This window comes from Cricetulus griseus, chromosome X, assembly GCF_003668045.3.
Source record: "Cricetulus griseus strain 17A/GY chromosome X, alternate assembly CriGri-PICRH-1.0, whole genome shotgun sequence".
NCBI classification, from domain to species: domain Eukaryota; kingdom Metazoa; phylum Chordata; class Mammalia; order Rodentia; family Cricetidae; genus Cricetulus; species Cricetulus griseus.
The window spans coordinates 76,526,896-76,538,081 of NC_048604.1; the positions used below are offsets into that span (position 1 = coordinate 76,526,896).

At 36.1% G+C, this 11,186-nt stretch overlaps 1 protein-coding gene across 4 annotated transcripts in view; it reads left to right on the plus strand.

Annotated features, from left to right (window-relative positions):
- The window catches only part of Pola1 (DNA polymerase alpha 1, catalytic subunit), a 309,461-nt gene that overhangs the window by 193,091 nt on the left and 105,184 nt on the right, over positions 1-11,186 (plus strand). For all 4 annotated transcript variants that reach the window (XM_027431877.2, XM_035450313.1, XM_035450314.1 and 1 more), the window contains exon 35: positions 5,392-5,508. In XM_027431877.2, the coding sequence (XP_027287678.1) occupies positions 5,392-5,508 (117 nt within the window). The remainder of the gene's footprint in view (positions 1-5,391; positions 5,509-11,186) is intronic.

Genomic DNA, 11,186 nt, shown 5'->3' on the forward strand with positions numbered 1-11,186 from the left:
CAAAATTATTCCAGAAACAAGGTACTATATACTTAGTTGTGACCTATTATAACCTAAGAATGTAGCTTGCTTTTGAGTCGGATGAATAGGGAGAGTATTTTATAGAATAGGCTTAAATATACTGAGTGATTTTTTTTTTAGCTATCCATATAGAGAGATACATGTCCTTCACTGAACCTCCCCCCCCAAAAAAAATTGTAATTTTCCATATAAAGACATTTTAAGTATATTTTCCCCACTTGCTAGCATGGTGACAATTTTAACTGTGCTAGTATTGTCCTATAGTGGTAAAATACAATTGCTGGTAATTGTTGGCTTCTGTGCTCACACTGTATCAGGAGAAGATAGCTTACACGGGGCTCTTTAACGTACCTCAGGTACATCTTCTGATGTTCAAGCTCTGATTGCAAATTAAAATAGCAAGACTATGGTATTGAATTTGATGTGAGGCAAAGTAGACCAGGTTGCTAATTTATCATGTAATATACAATTGCTGAGGTTGGATTTTTTTTTTTTTTACTTGTGCTATTCTATGTGTTTAAATGAGGACAGCAGTTTGCATGTAACCTATCATAACAGTTTGGGAGTGCTCCATTATCCTTTCAGCAAACTGATGACAGAGTCTGGTCCTTGCACAAATGATAAGATCAATAAGTTTCAAATAACTTGGATGAAATGATATATGACTGTTCGTTTAAAGAGGTGTCTAACTTAAAAAACTCTAAGTAATATTTAAAATTCTTTCATTGACTGAAGTGACACTTTTCCACTTCTGTTTGTTTGATAATTTTGTTTAAAATATTTTTGTATTAAATTTGGTAAGTAGTTGATATCCTTATTTTTCCTGATTTGCCCTTTAATCTCCTAATCTGGCACCTCTTTGAGTCTTAATACTCCTTGATCTGCCAGAATGCTACAGTGTAGAATATTTAACTTTAAAAGCAAATTATTCTCCTGTTAAAACGTCCCATGGAGATCTTAGGAAAATTTTTTCTCAGTTTTGGGTGCAAATGTGGGTCAGAAAGACATATACATACATACATACATACATACATACATACATACATACATACACATATATATATATATATATATATATATATATATATATATATATTTATTTATTTCTGGAAATCCCAAATCACTACATGCCATTCTTCCAAAGCAGCTGTGGACCCATACTATGTACTATCTGTACAGAAGACTCATCCTTTAAAAAATACACCGAGCATAATTCTGTGACCAAAAAAAGGGAGGTCTGTAAGGAAAGCCCAGAAATGTACAAATGCCTTTGAGTGAAAAGAGAATCTGATGTTCTTTGAGTGTGTATAGTTTAGGAAAAGAGGGGTGGTTGATGAATGTTAACAAAAGTAATAATGATAAGATCGATCAAAAAGAGCATGCTGGCTGGACTTGGTGGCACATGCCTTTAATCCCAGTACTCGGGAGGCAGAGGCAGGTGGATCTCTGTGAGTTTGAGACCAGCCTTGTCTACAAGAGCGAGTTCCAGGATAGGCTCCAAAGCAACACAGGAAAACCCTGTCTCAAAAAAAAAAAAAAAAAAAAAAAAAAAAAAAAAAAAGGAGCATGCTGGTTGGCAGACCTTGCCCTGTGACTCAGCTCCTGGAGAGATGTTAGAATTTAGACTAATTGTGCATCATGGCAGAACTGAGTCTTGGAAATCTCTGTGAATCCTAAAGCAATGACCATATATTCTTCCCTTGTCATTTATTCTGCCATCTATAGCTGCATATTAAGTATAGCTTTGTTGGGAAAAATAAAGAAATTCTTATTTATATTGACCTTATTGTTATTATTTTCCACTCAAATCAAGTAGTTCCACTTTTAATCTTGATTTTCATTCATCCATTATTATAGTTCTCCCTCCCTCCTCCTCCCTCCCTCCCTCCTCCCCCTCCCTCCCTCGAAGTCTCTGTATCTGACTGGCCTGGGACTCACTATGTAGACCAAGTTAGTCTCCAACTTAGAAAGATCCACCTTCCTCTACCCCCCGAATACTGAAATTAAAAGTGTCACTACACCCAGCCTTAGTTCTTCATTTTTTAAAGTCATTCCCTGGACAATGACCAGGCTCTTTGAATGTACTTTAAAAAGTATATTGTTAGCTATAACTTAATAGTGCTGCTCCTCAATGCATTTACTAAACATTTTTGTGAGGTTGTTTTGGGGTTTTGTTGTTGTTGCTGTTATTGTTCTGTTTTGCTTTGCTTTTATCTTCTGAACAATAGTAATAAGTATTACTTCTGTTTTATATATGAGGAAACTGAGGTTCAGAGAGAGGTTTGATGGTTTATACAGAATTACCTACTAATATGTGGGAGTGCTGTGCTTAGCAGAGTGAGTCTGTGCTCCAGAGACTGGCAAGAAGACTGCTAAACCCAAACAAGGTTATTCTCCAGAAGCAAACCAGTTAGGAAGGTAAAATAAGATGTTTGAGGGACAATGTGAAGCAGTGTGTGTTCATTGTCCACTGAGTTAAAGGGAGAAGTCCCAGTAGTAGAATAATGGACTTTTTATTAAAGCAATGGGCATTTTAGGAAGGGATTATGTGACCATGCAATGTCAATGTGAAGGAGGTAGAGGATAGTAGCAAAAGCAATCCAATGGAACAGGGATTATTTGTTGAGAATGAGAAAATGGACCAGGGTGAGGTTGTAGAGATTTGAAAGGCAGACCAATGAGTGTTGCTTGTCTGTAGAGAGATGATATGGGATGGAGATTCTTGGGGAACTAACTACACTTGCCCACTTTTTGTAGTGGGTGTGGGAGAGAATGGGGCCAAGGTAGCCAGGACAGAGGCTACTACAGTAGAGCAGCTTAAGATCAGCATTTTAGTGAGTTTGATGATAACAGGGCTGTAAAATGAAAAGACTAGTGGGATCAAATTGATGACTGGCTGGTGATAGAAGAACTCATTGTGTATATTTAACTCAAAGGAGGGTAAGAGCTGCTTTGGAGTTTTTTTCTATGAATTTTCAGATGCAGCCCTTATTTCTTTCTCTGTGTTTTTATTTTATTACTTCTATTTATATTTTTTAAAAAAATGTTTTTGACGTCCCCCATGTACCACATTTCTAGATCTGGGTGAGTTCTGCATCTGTAAATCCTAAAATTAGAAATGTACACAAATGAGTAAAGTTTGTGTTTTAGGTACAACTATCAAGAACAACTCAGTTACAAGTGGAAATTGATCTATTTTAGCTCATGGAGACAAAAGTCATTTTACTTGAGATCTCAGAAGTATAATTTAACAATCAAGACTGATCAGTATTTCGCACAATTTAGTACACAATGACTTTAAAGAAAATTAATGCTGAAGTTAAAAAACAGGTGATAGAGCTTTGCATGTTTAGACAAATGTTTGCTTTCTTATTGGACAGGCTGACTTTACCTTTTTTGACCCTTTCATTTATAAACACAATTAAACCCTGCAACTGAAAATGTGATGTCCTTATTCCTATTGGTTGTAACAATTTGCCTGCAGCATTACACAATAGTAAGATGGCATATTTGGATGGCAGACAGTGGTTTTAGAGGGTTTCCTTCTTAGATTGGGCTTCCAGGGAAATTATTCAAAACCATTTTTTTTTCTTCTATTGCTTTGTCAGCAGATTCTTGAGATGTACACCTTCTCCCAATAGGGAATGAAAATGTTTAGTTTTGTCATTGTAAATGATAATTTTAGGTCACAGAATACTAGTAATTTCATTTGCTTTGTTTCTGTTGCCCTTTACAAACAAAGTTCACTATGATGATCTTGTAGTGGACTGTTTGCCCCATCTTGGAGTTTTTCAAAGTCCTGGAATATTTATTTTTAACAATATTAAGTATTTATTGAAGGTAAACCTGCCATTCTAGCTTAACATATCTTGAGGGAATAAAGTGCTAGTTGTAATGTACTAGGCAAAATTGAATTGAAGCAAAGCATATATTGAAAAGAAAGCCTGGTTCCCCCATTTGGAAAAAACTTTCATTTAAAATAATATCATGTTTCAAAAAAAAAAACAAAATAAATAAATAAAAAAAATATCATGTCCAAAAATCTTAATTTTCAAAAGAAAACATGAGTTACAAAGAGTTACAGGCTTCTATTTTCTTCACAGACAGTTCCCTTTACACAGTTCTCAGCATATTTAATTTCCATGCATAATAGCACTAGTTTTTGTTGTCATTTGTAAAGGGAGATTAACAGATAGTAAGTACAAACAAACCCAAACAAACACTGAATAGAGAGGTGACAAAAAAGAAAGACCTCTTTAATGTTAATTACAACTGGTAGGAAGTCTAGACAAACTTATTATCTGTTTCCTATATGATTTGAAAGGATGTTTAGTTAGCTCTTTCAAAAATAGAGGTAGGTCTTTGCTTTTAAAAACAGGTGAAATGACAACTTAGCATCGTGTTGGTTGGCAGTTCACTTGGTGAATTATGAGGAAGTAGTACAATGATGGAATCAAGTTTTTAAAACATCTAAAAAGGTCAAACTGTTTAACATTATATTTTAAAGATTAAAAAAACAAATTCCTGCAGAGGCGGGTGGATCTCTGTGAGTTCGAGGCCAGCCTGGTCTCCAGAGCGAGTGCCAGGATAGGCTCCAAAGCTACACAGAGAAACCCTGTCTTGAAAAACCAAAAAACCAAAAAAAAAAAAAAAACCAACAACAACAAATTCCTGTCCCTGGTATCATGCTTAGAATCCCAACAAAGGGTCAGAGGCAGGAAGACAGTGTATTAGAGGCCAGCCTGGACTATGTAGCTAGAACCTGTCTCAAAATGAATGATGATGATGATGATTTAATGACCAAGTTGGGTTCTGGTTCTTGCCTCAAAACATGCTGAATTAGATGTGATGATGCTTGCTTAAATCTCAGCTACTTTAGAGGCCAAGGAAGGAAGATTATGAATTTGAGGTAAGCCTTGGCCACGTAGCACGAACCCCTACCATCCTAAAATCAAAACAAATAGTTATTACCTATTTGCTATTTTTTTTCTTATTTCATTAAAAGTTATTGAATTACAGCTTTGGTTGGCAATACTGAGTTAACATAAGAGCTTCAAATCTCAAATATATCCCTTCTCTATACAGAACTGTTGTTGTTCTGTTCAGATTATGCTTTCCTATTTAGATTATAGTTTGCTGAAACTATATGCCTGTTACCCCTTTTTGTGTTTACCAAGATATTTAATAAAGCTCTCGGTAAATATCAGAAGTTTGGCATATATCTAATTAGCATGTCCAAAGATGTGGGTAGCTAAGCTATTTTGCAATCTCTAAGGAAGATTGGGATAAACCACTGGTAACAGAAGGGCTTATTAGTTTTGTTGGTCAATGGTGATTATAATGGCACTTTTTTCTCCCTTGAATCTTCAGGGCTGGTTGATATGTGAGGAGCCAACATGTCGTAGTCGCACTCGACGCCTTCCCCTTCATTTCTCCCGAAATGGACCTCTTTGTCCAGTCTGCATGAAAGCTGTACTTAGACCAGAGGTAACTATGTCCTAATGCTAAAGTACTATTCAGAAGAAAGTGGAGAATTGTTTGCCATCCTTTAGCTCTGGGAAGCAGTTGCTATATATTTGGCCTGTGGAGACATCCCTCTATCACACTCACACCTTTTTTTCTTCAGTATCCAGACTTTAAGAAGATTCATGTTTTTTTTTTTCACATATCTTAAGCAACATATTCATATCCAGGGAAAAATGATTAATTCTTACAATTTACTCATCTTTCATATGGGTTACAAGTTCATAATTACAAAAGAATTGTTCCTTTGTAGAAACTGATAGTATCTTCAGACTTGATGGAATCCCATTTTATAAGAAGCAGAAACCCTCCCAAAACTGTACTTTAAAGAGTTCATCTTATGCTGGGTTTCTCCTCTCTGTGGTATTATCAGTATCCATATAGATCTTTGGTTCTTAAGCAAACCTTAGTATATTCACCTGAGGGGTATTGCTTACTGCCATTAGTGGCTTCCAACTGTGGAGCATGGAGTATGGAAAGACCTCTGGTAATTAAGATGCCTTCCTCCCATGCTCTCTTTGAGTACCTTCAATCCAAAGAGTAGTTTCCACTGGTGAATGGAATGTTTGCAGGTCTTTTGAGCAGAAAAGGATCTTATGATTAATTACTATGTATTATTAGCCAAACTGAAACTAGTTTTTGTAAGTCTTCTAGAACTTTTAGTGTGATAACATGCACAGAATGTGCTTTATTTTCAAAGTTTGTATAGGCATTTGCAGGGATATTGTTGAGAGGGTGAAAGTTGGTAACCTATTACCTACTTATTTTTTAATGCAAAAGCAGTATTCTATCCCTAATTTTTGGTATAAACTCTTTTCTGTGAAAAAGATGACACACAGTCTAATTTTAGGAAAGTATTTTGTTGTATTGTTTATTTCTCCGTTCTTTTACATATCTCTATGTAATTTGGCTGCAGTCACAATGAAGATGTGCTTTATATGTTATCGAGCATTTTTCTGTGTACTACTTCATTCATTACATGCAATTTAACCACACTTCTCACTGTTTTCAATAGCTCTATACTGAAAATTTATGAGTATTTTCCCACTTAAATTATTATTTGTCTTTATCTCAATTGTTTCATAAGGATAGAGTATTACCAAAGTACCTAAGTAAATATAGTAGTGATTCCTATTGCCACATAGCTTTCCTGATGGCTATCCCAGTTTTTACTATATACTAATACCTTGGAAGTACATTGGCTTTAACACTGCATTTCACACTAGCTGTTTAATGTGCCAGTCTCATCCTCCCCTAATAAATTTCTCACTTAGTCCTGGATTACAGTTGACTTGTACTTTTCAGAGTAGACTTGTAAGACTTATATTGCTAGAGTTATGAGCAAAACAAAACTGGAACAGTTTTGTTGTCGGGGCTTTGGACATATCCTTTCTCTCTTCTTGGATACATTAAAATATATTTTCTGTAGCCTAAAATTTCATTGGACTCACAGGAATTTAATAGTATACAAACTGCTGCTTATTAAAAATACTATGAATCTTCTATACTTTGAATGGCTTAAAAGTCAGAAGTGGAAAGTTTCATATGTATTTACATTAGTAAATAGTAAGATCCTCCTCCTTCGTCCTGGTGACAGAGCTTGAGCTTATCTAAATTAGATGATAAATATTTTAATAAGGACATGATTTTTTGCCTTTTAACATGACCATTGTGCACAGATAGGGACTAAGCCACAGGAGATTCTGTATTACATAATTCATCACAAAGAAGTATAAGTTTGAAAAAAATTAGTCTTTATTATAAGGTAGGCCTAGTGGTTTCTTCCTTTAATCTTAGCACTCAGGAGGTCTAGGTAGAAAGGTAGCTGTGAGGTCGAGGCCAGCTTAGGTTATGTTGTGAAATACTCCTCCCCAGATACAAACAGACATTTTTGTGTGTGTGTATGTGTGTGGAATTAAGATTTCAAACTGAATTGAACCTTTTGAAGTTGATATTTCTAAGTTTGATATGCACTTGAGAAAATGCCTGCATGTGACTCCTTTGGTCCTGGCAGTAATAGATTATAAAATTGAGTAGCTCCTAGGGCAGAATTACTGTAGTAGAGCTCTTTAAACAGTTGCTTATTCAATTAATTTTCTTGAAGACCCCTTCAATGGGAAGCAATGACATGACCTTTGCTTCTACTTTGGACAGTCCTTGAGTTTCTCACATTGTCCTTTGTTGTAAAATTGTCAAGATCCTTTCTGTCACTCTCAGTATCATACATAACTTCTGTTCTGCAAGGAAGAGGGGAGATTATGAACTCAAAGTCATCATACACTGGGCGGCATTATATTCCTACATAAGAAAAAAGGACAAAAATATTTGTGGTCACTTGAGCCATTATTCGTGAAATGGGCACAGGGAAGAGAACCTTAGAGCTGTGGTGGGAAATCTGAAACATTGCCACCAAGACATTATTGGTGTTCCAGTAGAGAAAGGCTTTACTGTGACATTTTAGAGTTTTGTAGTTCTGATGGCTTAAACAAGAAGATTGCTGAATTCTTTCTATAGCCTTTCTACTACCAAGCAAGTACTCAACTTTTCTTTTTAAATGTATTTTTGTTTTTTTTTCAGTTAAAATTAAAATAATATAAAATTAACAATTTGAAGGTGAACAATGCATTTACATTTAGTACATTCATGTGTTACCACCATGTCTGTCTAATTCCAACCTTTTATCACCCCAGAAGTAAATGCTGTACCTATTAGTGCGTATTCTACATCCTCCTTTTCTCCTAAATATAGTAAACTGCTTGTCTGCTTTCAGTCTCAGCAACTTACCTATTCTGAAGGTTTCATAGAAATGAAATCATATAATGTCATCTTTTGTGTCTGGCTTCATTTAACATTGTTTATTCTTGTATCATGTATGAATTTTTCTTCTTTATTGATAGCCAAATAATATTTAATTGAACCCAGATGGAATATTCATCCATTTATTTGTTGATGTGCATTCTGATTTTTAAATTTTTATTTTTTATTAAGTAAAAAGGTCTTACATGTGCCTTGAGTTTGTGATCCTTGGCTCACTTATTAGTCTTATTTCCAAGAATGGTACTGCATGAATCTAGACTGATCCCTCCCACTCTTCCTGTCTTTAGTAACTACTTATTTAGCACCTGTCTTATGCTCATTCTTAGAGTTTGTATCCAAGGTGTTCAAAACACTATACAGCACTTGAAGTAGTCTTGCTGGAACCAGTACAGGGCACAATAATCCTGCCATTGGCACCGTCTCTAGATAAATCTGTTTGGGGTGTGTTAGCCCTCTTATACTTACCACTGTTAGGTTGTGTCCTGTGATTTTTCTTAGACCCAAGTGGCTTATTAATAGACGTCAGTGTATTACTCTTAACTGGTGGTAATTAACAGAGTACCACAAACCACATGGCTGAAAACGGGAAATTGGGATGGGAGTACATAGCTCATTTGGTAGAATACTTGCCTAGCAAATGCAAGATCATGGGTTAGCAATTCCTAGGATCACAAAACAACATAAATCTCAGAAATGTTTTGCCTTATCATCCTAAGTGTCATATCTAAAGTGTGTCATCTCAGTCATCCTCCTAAACTTGATAGGGCACAATTCTGTCTTTCCTCTTTAGCATTTGCTAATCTTTGATGTTCCTTGGATCTGTACATGTTTTAGTTTAATCTCTTTTCCAAAATGGCCATCTTCTCCCTACATGTCTCTTGTCTCTTTTCTTCTCCTAAGGACACCAGTCATACTGTCTTAGAGACCCCAATAATTGACTCCAATTTCATCTTAACTTGATTTTTTTTCTTCCAAGACCATATTATTAAATAAAGCTTGTTTTTGGGTAATTGAGCTTAGGACTCCAGCATATGTTTTTGAGGGATATGTTTTTACATGTAACACTAAGGAATTATATCGGGGCATATTTTTACCTCTACTTATGAATTGTTTTGAGCTGAAGGCAATGGAAACCAAAACTAACAGTGACTTTAAAAGGACAGACATTTAATTCCTAATCTAAGAGTACATATTTTTAAACACATAACAAACTCGGTTGTGAACTATTGATGATTTTCCTGTGATTCTTCCATCCCTTCATCTGTCAACAGCAGCACCACCCTATCTTCAATGTCACAACACTGTTCAACAAGGCTGTACAGGCTTGTTCAATACATCACAGGGTAGAACAGTGAAGAAAAGATGGATAAGTCAAAAGTGTATGCCCCCTATGAGGCTGGAGAGATGTTCAGTGATTAAGAGCTTACTACTCTCCTAAAGAAACCTTTTCAGTTCTTAGCACCCACATCAGGCAGCTCACTGCTGCCTGTAACTACAGATCCTGACATAACTCTCCTGGTCTCTGTGGTCATCTGCACACACACACACACACACACACACACACACACACACACACACACACACACACACACACACACACACACACACACACACACACACACACACACACACATCTTTTAAAAATGTGCTTCCCATCCAAGTTAGTCCTTTAAGCAGTCCATGGAAGTCCTATTCAGCATGCTCTTTTATATATCATGGGCCAAAAATTAGCCATAGGGAATAATAGCTTTTTGTCAGTAAAGAGTAAAAATAAACTGGTTATTGGAGGCCAACCAGCATGGTGTGTAACAAAACCCCTCCAACAAACTTTGTAAAATCTCTGAGCCCATCACTTTCCCATTGTTGATAGTATGGATCCTGATTTTGCTTTGGATATAGTGTTTTGGCTTCAAGAGTTCTGATGTTGTGATTAGTCTCGTTTCTTTTTTTCTTTTCTAAAATATTGATTAACATGTTGAAGTGGAGAGACACCTTCTTTTAGGTAGATACTGCTCCATTTTCATCAGCATGTTCTACCAGTTGTTAATTGTATTTGCTTCTAACTTGTAATTGTCCTCAAGGATTTTGCCCAAAGGTTTCTCCCAAGGAAAATTTGCATCATTTTGATCAGATGCTGATGCTGTCATGGTTTTATAATTACGTTGGCCCTTGGACTGAGAAGTCATGGAATCTGCTCCCTTTGACTGGTCATTTCCGCAGCATTTTTAAAAGAATGAGTCTTTTTATTCATTTTACTCTGGAATCAAATTGCTCTAAAGATGAATAATATACTTGCTTTTGAAAGTTGTGAACATATAATGATCCTGATCAAAGTCTTGACTAAGTATCACTTTTACACTTAGTACTAAGTCGTATAATGTGGTGTGCTTTGCTGATAAATGTTAACTAGTTAGAACTACAAAAGTAGACCCCCCAAAAAAAGGGGGGAAAGAGACCCTGCTTCTAATAGGCCTGTATTCTAAGGGGGAGCTAGGGAAATCCAAATTCCCCACACTCCAGTGGTCAAAGCAGGAAAGGAAACAGCAACAGCTTTGTGATATTAAAGCTCCTAATTAATAAAATGGAATAGATAATGGAGAGGTGAAGGGAGCCACTATTAGACTAGAGCATTGGTTCTCCACTGGAACTATTCCCCCACCCACCCCAGTACATTTTCTGTGGTCATATCTTAGGGTGGGGATGAGTACTTTAAGTTTCTATAGAAAGCATAGAAGTGTAAAGGATACCACTAAACATCCTCTGTTGCTTAGGGCATTCCCCAGCGCTAAGAATGGGTACCCAGTATGGAGAATCAATAATGCCAG